Source organism: Natator depressus, chromosome 1 (genome assembly GCF_965152275.1).
Source record: "Natator depressus isolate rNatDep1 chromosome 1, rNatDep2.hap1, whole genome shotgun sequence".
In the NCBI taxonomy this organism is placed as follows: domain Eukaryota; kingdom Metazoa; phylum Chordata; order Testudines; family Cheloniidae; genus Natator; species Natator depressus.
In genome coordinates, this window is record NC_134234.1 from 194,614,364 (window position 1) to 194,634,335 (window position 19,972).

Sequence of the window (19,972 nt, forward strand, 5' to 3'; positions counted from 1 at the left end):
AAGAACCCCCACTAACTGCTACTTTGGCGTTTCTGTTCACTAGCATTTAATCTGAAAAAAATTAGCATCTCTCTGAAGCTGTGCATGAATTGACTTTTATGCTCTTACTGATGTTTTTGAAAGGCTTTTCCTTTTGAATCCTGTCTGATGTTAAAACTTCAAAGAATGCATGCAAAGAAAAGCCTCCTAAATTAATTATAAACTGTGCTGTGTTCGTAATCCCTAGATAGAACACTGGCACTTAATTTACTTGGGTAAAAAAAGAGAAACAGGGCTTACGGTTGAGATTTGGCATTTCAGTCCCTTAAAGTTTATTCAGTCTAAAAATTGTACTTAGCAAGGATTAAGTCAATATGATAAACTGTTAGTAGTAGTAGCTTCATCCAAGCAGTAAGGTAAAGCCAAGGATGGCTATCGGTTTTAACTGACTAGTCCACTTTTTCTGAACTTAGGTAAGTAGTATGTATTTAAGTAGATCCCTTCTGGGATTTGAAGAGTTTGAAAGGACATATTATACATATGATTTTTGAAGAATATCTACATCTGCTGTTATTCATTTTGGTACATTATATATTTAATGGTAAGCCTTTAGAGCTTTGAAGTACGTCAGTACTTTGAACTGCAGTCAAAATAGACTATTGGATATACGCTGTTTTCTCATTTTCTTAAATAAGAGTGGACTGTCATTTAATTTTTTAGTTCAGTACTATTCATGAAGCCTACCGACATAAAAATTCAAAGATAAATCAGAACTCGGAATACGTTAGCATAAACATGGCTTCACTTTTAATACACTTTATTTAATCATTTAGGTTTCTGAAACAAAATGGTGCATTTCCAAAAATCTAGAAGCCCTGCCACTAGTGCCTTTTAAATAAGGTATAGGCAAAATAAGTTGGAATATGCAGGTTATTTTGAGCTTGTTACACTGTGCAGAAATTTTTTGAGCAGTTGAACATCCTCAGTTTTCATTGAAGTCAGTGGGAGTTGAGGGGACAGAGTACCTTGAAAATTCATGTCATTGAGAAGAAATGAGCCCCTAATAGTTTGCATGGAACTGAGTCCATTAAAAATGTATGAGATATTCCCTAAAACAATATGCTTTGTAACTGATTACAAATGGTAAATAAAATGATGTAGATTTGGTGGTGTTATGGAAATTCCACAAACTGTGCAAGAACGTCACGGGGTGAATGCGTGTCTTTGTAGTTTGTGTTGTTTGTCCAGAGTACACTGCAGTAGGCTCAAGTGTATGCACAAATTCTATTGAGTAATAATAGGTTGTGCCTGTACGTAGCTGCTGGGCACTAGCAAAGGTTTTTACAGTGTTTAGAAGGTACAGTAGATACCACTGAAAAGTCAACATTTGCCAACTTTCGTCACACAATTGCCTCAGGTATTACCCATTCTAAGCATAGGGAAAAACTCCATTAATCTCAGATACCACTGTGTAGTAGCTGTTGGGAGATGATGACCTCTTTATACACAAAATTGTTTTTTTTTTTTGAAAGGGTGTATTCATTTCCTCCCATCTGGGATTTAAAAACGAAAATAAAAAATTCAAATAGCTATTCTTAAAATGCTAAGGCCTCCAAATATAACCTAATTTAAAATCAATTGGGCACCAGATTGTCTACAAGCTTGCTTTTTCACATGGTTTGGGGGACATTTCCATTATGATTTGTGAGTTGGTGCTCAAGTCCAAAATGAAAGAAGAATAAAGAAAAAGTGGAGGAGCTGTCTGTCTAGCTTAGGCATTTCTAAATGTTACCCCAAATTAATGTGGAATCCATGTCCTATCCCTCTTACTACATTTATAAATCTGTGTATGCTTCTTAGGGTATGAAATACTGCATGCAACCAGTATTACATCAACAGCCAACAGTGTCATTGACACTGGCAGCATTATGAGTGTTATCTTACCCTTGAATAGTTTCTCCTGTTAGACACAAGCAGTCTTCTTTTTAACATAAATCAGCATATCTCCTCTAACCTTATGGACTCTCTCTTTTAAAAAACAGACATGTTTAAACTAGGGCCATCAAACAATTTAAAAAAAATAATCGTGATTAATCGCACTGTTAAACAATAATACAACACCATTTATTTAAATATTTTTGGATGTTTTCTATATTTTCAAATATACTGATTACAATTACAACACAGAATACAAAGTTACAGTTCTCACTTTATATTTATTTTTGATTACAAGTATTTGCACTGTAAAAAAACAAAAGTAGTAGTATTTTTCAGTTCACCTCATACAAGTACTGTAGTGCAATCTCTTTACCATAAAAGTTGGACTTACAAAGGTAAAATTTTGTACAAAAAAAATGCATTCAAAAATAAAGCAATGTAAAATTTTAGAGCCTGCAAGTCCACTCAGTCCTACTTATTCAGCCAATTGCTAAAACAAACAAGTTTGTTTACATTTGCTGCAGATAATGCTGCCCACTTCTTGTTTACAATGTCACCTGAAAGTGAGAACAGATGTTCGCATGGCACTGTTATAGCCGGCATCGCAAGATACGTATGTGCCAGATATGCAGGCACATAAATAAGTAAGGCGGTGTGGGCCGGTACGGCATACCGGGGGAAAATGGCCGCCTGTACCGGCCCCTACCACTGACTTTAAAGTGCTGCCGTGGCAGCGCTTGAACATCGCTGCTCCTTTTGCGACCCCCTGTCGGCGGCCTTGCCAGGTCCCTACCGCCAGGGCTGCCAACGGGGGGAGGCGCAAAAGGGGCAGCGACGTTAAAGTGCTGCCGCTTTAACATCCCTACCCCTTTTGCTCCCCCCCCCCCCGGGCCACCAACGGGGATGGGGGGGGCAAAAGGAGCAGCTACCCCGGGGCCCGTGATTTTAAAGGGCCCGGGTTGGAGCCCTGGGTGGCGCAAGCGGGCTGGCTGGGGGACCCTGACCCCCCCCCCAGCCCCGTCCCTTCTGCCTGGGCCCGTACCGGTAAGAGACACACGTTTTACTTTCACCCCTGCAGATATGCTAAAGAGTCATATGTCCCTTCATGCTTCAACCACCATTCCAGGGGACATGCCTCCATGCTGATGACGGGTTCTGCTCGATAACCATCCAAAGCAGAGCGGACCGACACATGTTCATTTTCATTATCTGAGTCAGATACCACCATCAGAAGGGTGATTTTCTTTTCTGGTGGTTCAGGTTCTGTAGTTTCTGCATCGGAGTGTTGCTCTTTTAAGACTTCTGGAAGCATGCTCCACACCTTGTCCCTCTCAGATTTTGGACCGTACTTCAGATTCTTACATCTTGGGTCGGTTAGAAATCTCACATTGGTACCTTCTTTGCGTTTTGTGAAATCTACAGTAAAAGTGTTCTTAAAATGAACCTGTGCTGGATCATCATCCGAGACTGCTGTAACATGAAATATATGTAAGAATGCGGGTAAAACAGAGCAGGGGACATACAATTCTCCCCCAAGGAGTTCAGTCACTAATTTAATTAATGCATTATTTTTTTAACGAGCATCATCAGCATGGAAGCATGTCCTCTGGAATGGTGGCCAAAGCATGAAGGGCCATATGATTGTTTAGCATATTTGGCACGTAAATACCTTGCAGTGCCAGCTACAAAAGTGCCATGCGAATGCCTGTTCTCATTTTCTGGTGACACTGTAAATAAGAAACAGGCAGCAGTATCTCCCGTAAATGTAAACAGACTTGTTTGTCTTTGCGATTGGCTGAACAAGAAGTAGGACTGAGTGAAGTTGTAGGCTCTGAAGTTTTACATTGTTTTGTTTTTGCGTGCTGTTGTGTAACCAAAAAAAAATCTACATTTGTAAGTTGCACTTTCATGACAGAGATTGCACTACAGTACTTGTATGAGGTGAATTGAAAAATACTATTTTTGTTTTTTTACAGTGCAAATATTTGTAATAAAAAATATACACTTTGATTTCGATTACAACGCAGAATACAACATATATGAAAATGTAGAAAATCATCCAAAATATTTAATCAATTTCAATTGGTATTCTATTGTTTAACAGTGCACTTAAAACTGATTAATTGTGATTAATTTTTTTAACCGTGATTCATTTTTTTGAGTTAAACACGTGAGTTAACTGCAATTAATCGACAACCTTAGTTTAAACATGGATAATAGAAGAAAAGTCTCTCTACTTAGATTTGATTTCTCCTGTTTTCGAAGGTATTGCTCAGTTGTGATTCATACTTACATTATCTTTTTCTAAGACACCTCTTCAAAACTCATATAGTGTACTATAAATGTCTGAAAAATGCATTCTTCTCACTGGGTATTGAGATAGCTTTTCCTGTAGGAATGATGTGTATTAGTATTATCAGTTCAGAGGTGGTAACATCTGGTTGATCAGCATAAGTGGTTAGGCTCTCTGTTGAAGCAGTTTTGCCATTCTGATAAGTAAAACCAGCCAGTATTTTGTATGAAATTGTCACCAGCTGTAGTTGAAGAAACTGAATCAGCTATTGGTTATTTTATTATTTTAAAAAAATTGATATGTCACTGCAAATTTAAACAGTAGTTTACACACATAGCAATTTCCTCCCCCTTACGATTGCATATTTTTTAAGACTATGCATGGGGCTATACATTTTACCCCTGAGGGCATTCTGCACCAAAAAAATTAAAAATTCTGGCACAATTTTAAAATTCTGCAAATGTTATTTGTCACATAAATGTGGAGATTCCAGCATGGCATGGGGGAGCACAGGCCACTGGCTGCACAGAGGTGGGAGATCACTGTGCAGCTCCCACTCAGGATATGGACTCGGTGAGGCTGCACCCAACCCTGACACAGCGCAAGGACTGGGTCTGACCCAGAAACACCCCAGGGCCCTGCCTCTCCATGCCAGGTGCACCAGGTGTGAACAGGCAGGCTCAGCAATGCAGGATCCAAGTGTGGAGGGGCTTAGTGTTGGGGGGCAATCTGGGTGTGGGCAGTTCAGTGTGGGATCTGGATGCACAGGAGTTTGTTGGGGGTTCTGGGTACAATGGTAATGGGATTCTGCAGGGAGGTCCGGGGTGGCTGGGGCTCAGCAAGGGGGGTTGGGGGGGGGGGGGGGGAACAGAGCTCGGCAGGGGGGTCTGGGTGTGGGATTCCAGATGCTGGGGGAGTGGGGCTCAGTGGGGTGGGGACCATGTGCAGCTGGTTGGGGCTCGATAGGATGGGGATCTGGGTGCAGGTGGCTTGTTGGGGTGGTCCAGGTGCAGGGGGAGTGGGGCTTGTTGGGGGGGGGGCGTTCTGGGTGCAGTCAGAGATGTGAGGCTCGGCGGGAGGGCCTGGATATGAGGAGGTCTGGATGCACAGGGGTTGGGTAGATGGGGGAGCAGCTCCTTGTACAGTGATCTCTCCCCCTGCAGCTGAGGAGCAAGGGGGGCAGGAAGTGCAGGATGGAGGAGAGAGTTTGCAGAACTTCCTACAGCTGGGGGAGAAATCTGGGGGTAGGTCTGACACGGCCTTAGATGCCGTGCAGGGGAAGAGGCAATCCCGTCCCCCCCAACCTCATCAGGACTAGCAGCTGAGCCTGGCATAGGGTTGGAGCCACCAGCCGGGACTTCCCCAGTCCCGCCCCCTGCCCCACAGTGATTTACCTCTCTGCTGGCTGCCCTGGGCACCTGAAACATACTGCTGTATGACCGCTCTTGTGGCTTCCCTTTGCTTCCCTGTCAGAAAGTCATTTTTCTGCAGGAAAGCAAAGAAATCTGCGGGGGACATAAATTCTGCACATACCTTATTTGGTTAGAAGTATGCAATCAGGCAGCAGCAGAGACAAAAATATACCTCCGCAAATATAGTACAGTACCGTGTTGAAAGTAAACTACTAAAAATAAATAAAGGGAAAGCAGCATTTTTCTTCTGCATAGTAAAGTTTCAAATCTGTATTAAGTCAATGTTCAGTTGTAAACTTTTGAAAGAACAACCATAATGTTTTGTTCAGAGTTATGAACATTTCAGAGTTAAACAACCTCCCTTCCCAAGGTATTCATAAGTCAGAGGTTCTACTGTACAAACTACCCCCGCAATTGACACTCTTGTCAGTAGCCGTAGGGGAAGAGCCAAGGGCTGAATGAGACAGGCAGACTGTCCAACCTGTTAACCCCTGTAGGTGGTCTGTCCAGATCAAAATTGAGCCATATTGGCCATTCAGTTTAGGGAAGTTTGCACTGCCCATGCTGTACCTGTTCCATAGCTAAACTATGTAAATCTTCCTTAAAATTTGTTAAAAATAAAATAATCCTTTAGTATTTTGGGTGATGCCAGCTTTGTAATGAGCAGAGATGCAAGGTAGTAAAAAAATACAACATTGATGAGATTTGGGAATAGGACACTTAATTTGCAGAATTCCAAATGTTCTCAGGTGGTGGTTATCCTTTGGAAGAAAAAATATCCAGGTGTGCCTGCAGGAATGTTCTTCTTGACAAAAGTAACTGTGTACAGTAAATGAATCTCTGAAGCATATGTGTAACCTGTCAAAGAAAAGAGAGGTTCAAATGGACTGTCTTGGCCGCCTTGCTTTGATTAAGGCTTGGTTTAATCCTGCAGGCATGCACTTTTCCTGCAGAGAATTTAAGGTCAATATATAACTTCTTTCAGGATCTCCCTTTCTGTGTTTCTGCTTTTCTGAGTGCTGAAGCACATGCCATAAAATTTTGTTTGAGAAGTGAAAATAAAGCTGTAAGCCCTGTTTCTCTTTCCGATTACATGGTTTGTGGTTAAACAGCTAACAGTAGTGTCTTGTAACATTTATACAGTAGCTACAGTACCTGACCGTCGGCGTCCTCCCTTAGCTCCTGCTAAGCCCACACAGGTGCGAAGAAAACCATTGCCTCCAAGCACAGTGACTGGTAAACCGGGGAGTGCAGGTATTTCAGCCTTTTCATTTTCAGTTTTAATGCTTTTGGTTGCTGTGATGTGCTGAATAGCCTTAACCCCTGTTGATATCCATGGGAATTGAGCGCAGTCAGAACTTCACAGGATCAGGTCCTTTTTTGTTAGCTAACGCAAGTTCTGCAAGGTTCCCACTTGAATTTCCTTGGATATCTGTTTTGTGCACACAAAGGATGGATCTGATGAAGCACAGGCTGAATGTGACTTGCACCTAAGCTACCCTCCTAAGATGAACATGTCTAATGCTCTTTTGCCTTCACACATAAGTCCAGGTCCTTCTCTAACATAAGTCCAGGTCCTTCTCTAACCAGATTTCAGTATAATCAGTCCTACTAGGGCAGCTGAAAGCATAATGGAGTGATGCAAGTTAAGTCAATATTTCCTTTTAAAAGAGTTACAGTAGATAATTTTATGACCAATCATAGCATTTACAGTTATCACATGCATGCCTCAGATAGAAGTCATCAAATATCACGCCTCAGGATATATCTGTAACTGACTATCTGTAAGAATCTGTAAGAATCAGGAAGGGAAAAATGGTGTCCAACATATGCAGCATTACAGAATTTTCAGGGGAATTCAACCCATAAATAATCAGGGTTGAGATTTGCAAAGCAGTTCAGTGGATTTAACCACACATCTTCTATTGAAAATTAATGGCAAGTGTGTGGCTAAATCCTCTGCTCTGCTTTGAAAATTGCAGCTCAGTTATTTACTACTACTACTGGAGGCAGGAAATCAGACCCATAAGACTGATTATCTGTCCTAGTATGATTAATACTTCTGTGATTCCAGTATTCCTATGTTTATATAGTATTTTCCCATACCCACAATAAAATATAAAAGTCAGACAAAATATGAAGATAGTTACTCAACTGCATATAAATACTTCCAAACAAAGCTATACTTCATGATTTATTGTTCTAAAAGAATACTAATACTATACATTATTGGACAATCTTGAGCCTGCATCCAATAACTGTATTGCAAATTCTCTAATTCTGTTTAGACCAAACTGCAGAAATACTTATGTTAAACTGTAGCATATACCACAAATATTTGCATTTTTTAAAAGTGTGATATTTATTGAAATAAAATCCATTACTACAGACAACATTAGATTTAGTTCTATGATTTTGTGACTTACTGCAAAATTGTGTTAAATGAAAACCTGGGTTATGATTGTAAGAGGTCACTGGTTTACAAATAAAAGAAATAAATTAAGAATGGCTCAAGCTATATTGCCTTCATTGTTATTTCCAGGGTCTGATGTATTGATACATGCATATTACTTTTTAGGTGGGTGTAACTATTCATGAGTGTGAAAGGCTGCTGCTAGGTCTGACCAGAGGCAGGCAAATGTGATGCAAATGTATCTCAGTCAGATCTTCTAATTCACCTCAATTTTGGCTTCTGATGTTAGTTCTGAGGTAGAGATTGCCAATTGTGCAAGCTAGTGTGCAATGGGCACTATATTCAGTAGAGGAACTCACTTTGTTGAGACATTAACCAGTTTGCCCCAGGTCTCCAGTATTGAAATGTTGGTATTGCGTCAAACTATTGCATTACCTGTTTCTCCTCTTACCACACAGAAGAACAAATGCACATGAAATGCTGTGGGCCTATTTTCCCCCTTGACACGGTAGTAGTTCCAGGTGTGAGTTAATGCTGTTAGTTGATTAATATATATTTTAAATGTATGTTGTAATTGGAACATGTTGGAGCAGTTTCATCCTTGGTGTGATTCCGTTGATTTAATGGACTCAGAACAGGGATGAATTGGGTCCAGGTTCTGCTCATTGTTACACTAGTGCAGTGGTCCCCAAACTGTCGGGTGCGCCTTCCTGGGGCGGCACAAAGGAACGTTTATGGACAGCATGGTGGGGCCCTGGTCAGCCCCCACAAGGGGCGCAGGGAGGGAGTGCCACCCAGCCCCACTCTGCCCCAAACCTAGCTCCGTCCCCATACGCAGCTCCAGTCCACCCCATGCTCCACTCCCAGCCCAGCTCTGCCCTCATTCCCTCTCTGCCCCCAAACCAGCTCCGCCTCCAGCCCCAGCTCCTCCCCCATCCCCAGCTCTGCCTTCAGCCCAAGCTCCTCTGTTGAGGAAGCCTTGATTGTGCAGTAATGGAGGAGAGTGCAGATAGATTCCATTGCTGGAAAGGGGGGGGGGGGCATGACAGGAAAAGTTTGGGCACCAATGCACTAGTGTAAATCTGGAGAGACTTCTTTGATGTCCAAGAGTTACTCCACATTTGCACTTTTCTTTGTTAAATCTCTAATTCATTAAATCTCTGATACATTTACCAGCGTTTCATATTTTCATCCTCTTTTCCCACAACTTAAAGGCCAATTTACATGTTAGCTAGTAACTATCATAGAATCCTGGACGTTAAAGATAGAATAAACTGATTAGCTCATCCAGTCCATCTCTCAGGGCCAGGATTTTCTTCTATCATACATTTCCTAATGTTTTGTCCAGTTTAGTTTTAAATGTTCCAAATCATGAAGCTTCCACCAATTCTCTTGAGAGACTATTCCACAGCCTTAATTAATCGCACGATCCGGAAACTTTTGCCTCCTGATATAATGTGCATTGATTTTCCCTTTCATAATTTTGTCCCATAGTTCTTTCTTGTACCACCATTGGAAATTCTTATTAGTAACATTTTATATACAAGCTGAGTATTACGGGAGAAGTTATTGCTCAGCCATTCAAAATATCCAAAAAGGAAGTAAGAGATTTCTATAAACATCCTGAAATTTGATGGCAAGAATGAAAGCCTTAAGGGAATTTCCATTTCTGTCCTTACGTCTGACCAAAGCCACTGTCCGTTTGGAAGCGATGTTCTTGTGTATCATACAGAGCTGGGCAAATAACAGATATTTTGCAATTCAGAAAAATAAAAAATGAATTGTGTTTCAGATCAAATTGAAAATTTTTTATTTCATTTTTGGCAAATCGAAAAGTCAAAGTACATTTTGTTTTGAGTTGAATGAAGAGTTAGGTTTCTATTTAGAGCATTTTTTAATGTGCGTGTGATGGGATCCCTGGGGGGCAGCCTGGGACTGTGGGACTGCTTTGCCCCCTTAACTCTCTCCAGCCTGGGCTGTCTCTCACAAAGCCTTGCTAGGGACCAGCAGCAAACCCCTCCAGGTGCTGTTATCACTCAGCACAACCACATGTGGAGACCCCACACCCAGCTAGATTGCATGAATGCTCCCAGAGCCACTCATGAATCCCACAGAGAAAGGCATCAGAGCCAAATCCCCCCAGCTCCCAGCACTGTACCTCGGGAATATACCGTCTTACACTGCTCAAGATGGGCAGTGCAAATTTACTAATTGGCTCACCACTTCATCAGTGGAAAGTGGATATACACCAGCCTTTGCGAAACCTGAGCAGATTTGCCACACACTTCATACAAACTCACTGGTAAAGATAAGCAGTTAAAATCTACCTTTTAGAGTCAATAAATTTGTTTAAGTGATATTAAGTGATAGGCAAAAAGTCAGAGTTAGTTACCAAAAGAAATAAAATATAAGCGCGCAGTGTAAACTCTCAACCCTATTAGACTGGGCAACAACTAGACTAAGCAGTTTTTCCTCACCCCACTGGATATTGCAGTCCATAGTATACAGATTTCACCCTTAAAATCTGGGCCAGTCCCCTCAATTGGAGTCTTCAGTCTTCTTCTCAGTGTCTTTTTTGCTTGCAGCATAGGTAGGGGCAGGAGAAAAGGCAAACCATGTGGCCACTGTGTCTGTTTTATAACCTCAGTCCCATGTGATTGGGGAGCACAAGGCCAAGCATGTCTGGGTGAACTGCCTAGTCTCCAGGCAAAGTTGAACAATTCCCCCGTGTGGCCTCATGCAGGTGGGTCATTGCATTGTAGCTCTCTTGCTGGACAATAGTTGTTGATGGGTTGATTGATACCCCACCCAGGTGTTGGTTACTTTCCTTGCTCTTGCCTCTGGGGAGCTAATATCCGGCTGATTCCCCAACTTACAGCATGTTTTAGTGACAGCCATACAACACAATTCTCATAACTTCATATACATTAATAATATACATATATGGATAGAGAAATGACTTTCAGTAGGTCATAACCTTTCCCCTTATACCTTACAAGGCATGCTTTATATGTAAGATCACGATTATATAAAAATGAGAAATATGGGGGCTCCAGGCTGCTCCCCCAAGGTATAGAATGTCACAGTGTGTTTATAACATTATAGGAAGTTTTTAAATGAAATAATTTTGAACCAAAAAAAGTGAAATGTTTCTTTTTCGGGGATTTGTTTATTTTTATTGTAAATTTGGCAAAATTGATATGAATTTGCAAAATGTTTCTATGTTGGCAAATCTGCATTTATCAACAAAAAAATGTTTTGTGTGAAAAATATTGACTATCTCTAGTGTCGTGACGAGCAGGGAGCAGGCCTGAATTATATAGTATTTGAACTCTTTGAGATTCACCATGCAATATTTGTTAGAAAATATCTGACCTTTTTCAAATGTAGTTTTGGACTTCCACTTACTTTTTGAAAACAAACTACAATAGAACCTCAGAGTTACAAACACCTTGGAAATGGAGGTTGTTCGGAACTCTGAACAAAACGTTATGGTGGTTCTTTCAAAAGTTTACAACTGAACATTGACTTAATCCAGATTTGAAACTTTACTGTGCAGAAGAAAAATGCTGCTGTCCCTTTTTTTTTTTTTTTTTAGTAGTTTACATTTAGCACAGTACTGTATTGGCTTTTGGGGGTGGGCGGGTCTCTGCTGCTGCATGATTGAGTATTTCCGATTCCAAATGAGGTGTGTGGTTGACTGGTCAGTTCATAATTCTGGTGTTCATAACTCTGATGTTCTACTGTGGAAATATTTTGCCGCAAACCATCCACCTCTTCAAATACTTGTCTTCATCATTTAGTTGATACCAGGAGAGAATAAAAACAATATCATATGATTTAAAATGGCAAATAATTTAGTCATTTATTTTCATTGGAGAATAATAGCACTACTCATCAACGCCTTCTCAAGATGGATATTGCTTACTATAAAAAAGGGTCTGTCCAGCCCAGAATAAAACCATCCTACCCAATTTCTGGGACCATTGTGCTATCGGTTGTACAAAGTGTTGGACAGAACTAATGAAAATCATGCTGTTTTTCTTGAATGGATTTAGAGCTGCCCTATGGAAATACTGTAACAAACTTTTTAGGGTTCCATTGTTCAGCTGTGTAACTTCAGCTGTAATTAGGACAACCCTTGCTGGCTGTCTCTGTTTACATCCATAATCCTTTTTCATACTCTGGACTTGGTAATGTGCCCACCAGTGAAAGGAACTTAAAAACAGTATTACAGTGGAAGAGTCCAAGTCTCAGTTACTGAATTTAGCTCTCGCATCATGTACCTTGTCATAGGCATAAACCATCACCACTAACCTAGTAGCAGAGAATTGTAGATGAGAGAAACAAAGTTTTATTGGGTAATTTTGTCCTTTACCAATTGGTGTAGGATTGTACCCTGTAGTATATTCAACTAACTGTATTCCATTTTTATCTGCCTATAATCCCTCAGAAATCAAAATTTGAGTGACCTAGCATTTTTTTTTAATATTGATGGTGTAGACTGTGTTGTTTTAGCCGCAATCAGGACTTGTGCAGTCTTTCTTGAGTCCAACTGGAAAATGGTGTACCTGTGCTGAGGGGGGAGCTATGCTTGAAAATGGAAATAGGTGCTTCCCTCCTGAATACATGATCCCACTCTTTTTCTGACTAAACAGTCGTCAAAAATCTGAGTTGTGTTCAAAAGAAAACAAGCTCGCTTCTTCTACATAGGAATAGCCTTGAAGTCGCGAGTTCCACCTTCTTCCACGACTACTGTAGCTAAACCTACTGGACCAACCATATCTCTGAAGATGGAAATGCCAAGAAAGAAGCCAACAGTTTCTGCTTCTCCAGAGGACTATGGTAAGCATGTTAGGAGCAGTTTTGTTTTATCTTTGTTTGTTTTTATCTGAAGTTAAGGGAGCTCCTGTATTAAAGTTCCATGCAATTCAGCCCCCTGATTGTATCAATCACTTATTTTCTGTTGCATCCCTTCCCCCAAACACTTGTGTTTCTTATCTATGTAATATAAGGTCCCCTGGACTGGTTCTGATTCTGATTTCACTTACACCAGTTCTGCACGGATGTAACTCCATTGAATTCAACTGACTTGCTCCTGATTTGCATCTCTGTGAGATCAGAATAAGACCGTTTCTCTTCCTAGAAGTCTGTACGTGCCTCACACACTTTTGATACTTACTAATAGGCCACCTGAATTGTGTTGAGGCACCACAAGATGTAGCCTCCTTTTCTGAGAGTTTCACTGTATGTAGTGCCCACACATTCATGTCAAGCTGTGATCTACACGGTGGTGGTGGTGTTATATATATCCACCTAGTTACTCTGATAACCCAGCCCCCTTGCCTATAAGAAGTAATATGAGATGGGTCCAAGCAACTAGATCTGTTTTTTAAACTCATCTGAGTTTGAGAAAGTTGTGATTGGCACATTGTAAAATGAGGGGCAAGCTTCAAAATTTGGATCTGGATTCAGATTCTGAATGACCCCAAAGTTCAGGAGTGTTTTGGGGTTTGGCTTTGAATCTATCCTTGGGCCAAATACAACCCCAGTGTATGCGGGCATGGCTGCACTATCATAAAGGATGTTCAGTTTACTTATTTCACTCACTCCGTAGTAACACAAAAGTTCCAGGCTCTTAACAATGTTGGTGAACTCTCTATGACCCAGTCTGCTGGCAAAAGCAGGCTTGATGCTAGATTTATAAGAATGCATGCTGTGAATTTACATTGTCTGCTGTCCATCAAGGTCTGTTCCCAAAAACAGATATTGAGTTTTCAGGATTGTTACTTGGTATGGCTAGAAGATCACAGTCTGAGTTCACTATTGGAAAGTTGACTAACACGGCTGCTACTCTGAAACCTATTGGAAAGTTGTAATTTCTGCTCCTAACTTGGTATGCTTCTTTACAGTAATGATAAGCCACTAGATACAAACAAGTGACTGTCTTTGTTGGGGAGACCTTTAAAAACAAATGAAAATAGGCAGCTAAAATAAGAGCTCAGTCATTTGGGTAATGATTATCCTGGTTTTGGCCGAGAAGATAGGCTTTTATTTTCCATCACAGCCAAATTCAGGTGACTACTAGGAGAAAGCAAAAATGACAGCAAGCACGCACCATGGAGAGGTCATTTAGAATGGCAGATGAAATATGAGGTGTTGTCATTTTTATATTGCAACTTGATGCTTTTCTGAGAATTTTATTGTGACTGTGTCTTCCCCAGTTAATGCAACTGTCTTCAGCTCGAGTCCTACGTCAGAGACTGATTCTCTGGGCAAACCACGGTACACAGGTATGACTGTAATGGCTGCAATCCTTCGTTATTATATATTTACCTATCTATATATATCTGTAGAAGTGTTGGACTCATCAGTAGCGTGCCTCCTCCTGACCAGCAATGGTGTAGCAGTTCTCTCCCAGTCTGGCATTCCTTGTCAATAGCCACTCTTGTCTCTGGTGGTCCATCTCTTCCCATGATTTGGCTCTTCAGCCGGGTGATGATTTAAGTCCACCCCTTCTACCGTAACAGAACAGTTGAGCAATATATCGGGTATTCAGACCCAACTCTGGGTCCCATGGTTGTCACTCCCTTTTCTCAGGACTTTCCATCGTCCCTCTCCCCTTCTGTTGCTTAATGTTTGCTTAGCAGTGGCTGGTAAAGGAACCTGGGCTGTCCCACTACACCATATTCTAGCTCAGTGACCCTGTAACCAGCAGCAAGGAATTCTCCATCCAACTCTTTGCTGTTGTTTCCTTGGACTTATTCCTTTCTCAGGCCTTCATCCCCGCAACTCTCTGGGCTCCTCCTTCTTTCAGGGCCAGAATCCCCCTAACCAAAATCCCAAAGTAAAAGTAGAAACTTAAACACCATTCTGCCCTCTTCTGGTTCTTTCCACTCTCCGATCCCAGGCCAGGTCTACAATAGGATTTGTAGGTGGATGACCAATGCTGGTAGGAGAACCCCTCCCATCAGCATAGGTCATGTCTAACCTCAGAACACTACAGCGGCAAAGCTGTACCGCTTAAGTGTAGACAAGCCGCCAGAGAATAACTGCAGAGTACCTGACTGTTTTCCTGCAACCCTTTTCTACCACAGCTTCCTGTCTTTATACTAACCCCCGACTCCTCCCCCGTCAGTACTTGGTAGAGCCCTGCGTGGATACAAATTTTTGTCCGCGGATATAAATCGGTATCCGTGAAACCTCAGGGCTCTCCCAGGAACTGCGAAAGGAGCAGAACATGGGGCCGCCACTCCCAGGAGCCAGCACCCCACGCTGGCAGCTCCGCCGGCGCGGCTGTCCCATCCACAGCCCCGCCCCAGCCCTGCCCCCATCCCTTCCAAATAGCTGTCTGCGTTTCCTGTCTGGGGGCGTGTGCACCGCTTGTCCACAAGAGCATGACCAGGGACAGCTGCCAGTGAGCCTGGTGCCCACCCCCAGGGCTGGGGGTGTTACAGCTGTGCTGGAGGAGCTGTTGGCGCGGGGCGCTGGGTCCTGGAAGTGGCGGCCCCACGTTCTGCTACTTTCACCACTGCGGTTTCCTGAAGAGCCCTCCGGTTCCGCGGATACCGATTGATATCCGCATCCACGGGTATAAATTTGTATCCACACAGGGTTCTAGTAACTGGGACTGACCTACCCTCCAGATGCAGTAAAGTACCTTAATTGAGCTCACTAACTCCAGTTAACGCCTATCATACCAGTGTGTGGTACACAACCCATCACAATACCCAGTTTAGTTCCTGCTTCCAAACTAAGTGCTTTTTTTTTCAGTTACATTTTGGTGGCAGATGAAAGGACTTCAATGTAGACTACCTAAGCATTCGTGACTGTATTTTGTCTCAATTTCCCTGTACTTCCTACCTCACCATCCAGTTCCTAAACTGGAGGACAGGAAACAAATCTGCCAGAAACCACTTGCCAGCAATTGTGCTAATTGCTCGTTATTGTTCATATTCTATTGAAATCATAATGGAATGTCCTAAGATGCCTTGCAAGCCCACACATACAGGCTTTTACCATTTATTACCACTGTGCCTCAAGGCAAGCTTTACACTATGGATTACACACCCTACCAAGTATTACAGGGCAAACCCATTCTTACAGATAATCCCCACCACTGCCAGTGTGCCTGATCATAAAAACTATGCTGGGAAGAAAATATACCAGTCACTGTAATAACTGTCTTTTAAATCAGTTGTGCATTTTCTTTCAAATAGAGAGGCACTATCGAACGTTGAAAAGAAACCTGAAGCATCGGAGTGCAGAGTTACAGTAATAGTTCCCATCTCCTCAGAGGAAGAATTTACTCTCCCAGACTAATCCTGCCTCTTTCCTGTCTATGCATAGAAACTGTTGCATGTACAATTAAGGCCATATTAGTACTCTATCTCTCTGACCTAATAAAGGTTTCCATTTTAAGGCTAATATACTCTTTATCACCTTCATTAATCTTCTTTTATAATGTCACTACAGAATGCAAAACTCTTGCCTTTTAAGGATGGTTTGAGGGCTCCATCTTGCACCATTGAAATCAATGGAAATTTCCACTTCAGAAATGGCAGGATCAGGCAGTTAATGAATGCAAGGCCGTGCATTAAACTTGTTACCCTTTTTGTGGAAACGAGACAATGATTGTTATGTATTATAGTAGAAGCTGGAAGCTGCAAACAAGATCATAGTACCATAAAAATATAGGGCTGGAAGGGACTTTGAGAGGTCATCAAATCCAACCCAGTACACTGAGGCAGGACCCAGTAAACCTACCATCCTTGACAAGCGTTTGTCCCACCTGTTCTTAAAAACCTCCAAAATTGGAGGGTCTACAACTTCCCTCGGTAACTTATATCACTGCTTAACTAACCTCCATAGTAAGAAAGTTTTTCCTAACGTCTAACTTCAGTCTCCCTTGCTACAGATTAAGCCAATTGCTGCTACTTCCGTCTTCAGTGGGACATGAAGAACAATTGGACACTGTCTTCTTTGTAACATCCTTTGCCATATTTGAAGTCTCTTATCAGCTCCCCACTCAGTCTTCTTTTCTCAACACTAAACATGCCCAGTTTTAACTTTCCTCAGAGGTCAGGTTTTCTTAACCTTTTATCATTTCTCTTCTGGGCTTCAATTTGTCCATACTTAAAATGTGGTGCCCAGAACGGGACACAGTACTCCAGCTGAGGCATCACCAGATCCAAATAGAACAAGACAGTTATCTCCCATGTCTTACATATGACACTTCCGTTAATACACCCCAAAATGGTATTAGCCTTTTTCAGAGCTGCATCACATTGTTGGCTCATATTCAGTTTGTGATCCACTATAACCCACAGATCCTTTTTGGCAGTACTATTGCCTAGCTAGTTAGTGCCCATTTTGTAGTTGTTGATTTGATTTTTCCTTCCTAAGTGTAGTACTTGGGACTTGTCTTTATTGACTTTCCTCTTGGTGAGTTCAGGGCAATTCTCCAATTTGTCAAAATTGCTTTGAATTCCTCCAAAGTGCCTGTAACCCCTCCCAGCTTGGTGTCATCCGCAGATTTTATAAGCATAGTCTCCACTCCATTATCCAAGTCATTGATGAAAATATTGAATAGTACCGAACCCAGGATAGACTCCTGTAGACTAGACACAACCTCCCAGTTTAATAACAAACCATTATTAGCTACTCTTCGAATATGGTTTTTCAACCAGGTTTTTCATCTAGACCACATATCCCTAGTTTTCTTATGAGAATGTCATGTGGGATTGCGTCAAAAGCCTGACTAAAATCAAGATGTATCATGTCTACAGCTTCCCCTCTTCCCCCACCATCCACCAGAGCAGCAACCCTGTCAGAGAAGGAAGTTAGTTGGGTGTGGCAAGATTTATTCTTGACAAATCCATGTTGGAGCAGGGCTTCATTCTTCTAGACACTGTAAAAATCAAAGTCATTCCTTGTCCCAGTTTGTGATAGAAACTAATTCACTTGCTCAGAATATTTAGCTGTGTCCTTCACCCTGTTGACTCCTATGTAACACCGTCCCTGCAGTTTTGAGTGCCCACTGCCATCGTCACTCGTGCGAATGAGAGATGGGTGAAATGAGCATAGGCTCAAGGTGTACAAAAATCACACCAACATGTTGGTGTTGGGATATTTATTATTCTGTCTCTCACATGTAGGCATTAGAGAAGATAAATTACAAAAAATGGGAAAATAATAGTTAAAACATACGCACGAATACAATGTGCAAAGTGTAGATGTGACCATCACAGAATGGCATTTGTGTTAGACTTTGGACATGATTTGTCAAGCAGGATTTCCCACTTCATGCACTTAAATAAGTTTTTCCTTGTTTTAAGTGTATCTGCATTCTGCTGTCCTACCTAGCACTAACTGGTGATGCTTTTCTCCTAGGTCCTCACGTCAAGTACGTGCCAAAAAATGTAAGCGAGCCATGTTCTATTACAAGCACTCTCCAGTACTTCCCAGAAGAGGAAGGCAGCAACAAGGAAGATGTTACTAGCCCTCCACAAAATCCTCCTTCCAACCTCACTGTGGTGACAGTCGAGGGTTGTCCAAGCTTTGTCGTACTGAACTGGACAAAACCGGAAAATGACACCGTTACCGGTCAGTTTAATTTGTTATCATCTACTACTTCAATATATAACACTGTATGCTCATTTTTACTTTAGTTAAATGTTTGTTGTTGTTTTGTGTCCACAGATGAAAGTATCATTTAGACAAAGGGAGCCTGACTCTTCACTGCCTAGCATCTTGTGTAACTGTTGACAATTGCAGAAGGTAGGTGTAAAATGCTATCAAATCAGAACTGTGGAGTTCTGCACACTCATTGTGTACTGATGTCAGTGACTACACAAGATGCAAGACAATGTAGAATCAGTCCTATACAATATGTGTCTTCCCATTATTTATTTCTGCCTCCTCGGTGCACTGTAGGTAAGTGGATTCTCTACAGTCAGGTAGGATCTAATATTGGTGATTCAGCTGTTTGACAATAAAAGGGAAAAGCAAGTTATTTAACATTATTATTTAACACTTATGTATAGCACAGTATTGTAGGTGTGCATAGCATTTTACAGCAGTAATACAGACATGGAGTTTGTAATGCTAAGGACCTGATCCAGCAAAGCCTTACGACTAACCAATAAAGTCGATGGGCTTCTACTCGCAGTAATAAGCATCACACCCCAGAGTAGATACTTGTAGGATCATCAGGCCCTAAAATAGTTACATCTTTCCTTTGGAAATCTGAAACCCAAGTCAGGTTTTTAGATTTAAAAAATAGTGAGGATAACTTAGCATTCATGTTCATCTTCCCATAAAAAACACAATGTATTTCATTAGTCTAATGGATGATCTTGTATATTGTCATTATTGCTAAGTGAAGGACTCCCTTAGCCTTGATGTACTCACAAGTCTACTGTGGACCCTTAGTCATACCCATTTTACAGATCTGTATAACTAGAGGCAAATTCAGTCTTTTCTTTCAAGAGGAACACATGTAATGGTATAAAATAGTCTGCAGTCTGGTGTTTGGGAAAGAGGAACCCCTCTCCACCCCAGATACTTTTGAGGCGGCAAGGGAGCTCATAGAAAGTACTGCACCTCAGCCCCTTGCTGTTAGAGACAAGTCCCCGGCACCGCCTAGATGAGTGCCATCTAGAGGCATACCGGCAAAGATGAGGCCCTCTTCCTCAGCAGACAGGCACCGTTCGCTATCTACTTCATCCCCAGCACCGGTCCCAGTACAAGATAGTAAGACACAGGGAATGCAATGCTCGGGGTCTTCAGCACCGGTCGTGATCACCCTCTATTGCCTGGCACCGGAACACAGGAACTGTTCCCCGGCACTGGACGCTGTCACCCACCCAACAAATAGAATTCATTGAGGCGGTGCTAGACTCGGTTCAGGCAAAAGCCATCCTGCCAGAGCCCAGA

General features: G+C 41.8%; 1 protein-coding gene across 1 annotated transcript in view; it reads left to right on the forward strand.

Annotated features, from left to right (window-relative positions):
* The window catches only part of ABI3BP (ABI family member 3 binding protein), a 316,616-nt gene that overhangs the window by 258,483 nt on the left and 38,161 nt on the right, over positions 1 to 19,972 (forward strand). Inside the window, exons 47-50 of the mRNA XM_074973278.1 lie at positions 6,766 to 6,876; positions 12,749 to 12,880; positions 14,260 to 14,328; positions 18,428 to 18,640. Of these exons, the coding sequence (XP_074829379.1) occupies positions 6,766 to 6,876; positions 12,749 to 12,880; positions 14,260 to 14,328; positions 18,428 to 18,640 (525 nt within the window). The remainder of the gene's footprint in view (positions 1 to 6,765; positions 6,877 to 12,748; positions 12,881 to 14,259; positions 14,329 to 18,427; positions 18,641 to 19,972) is intronic.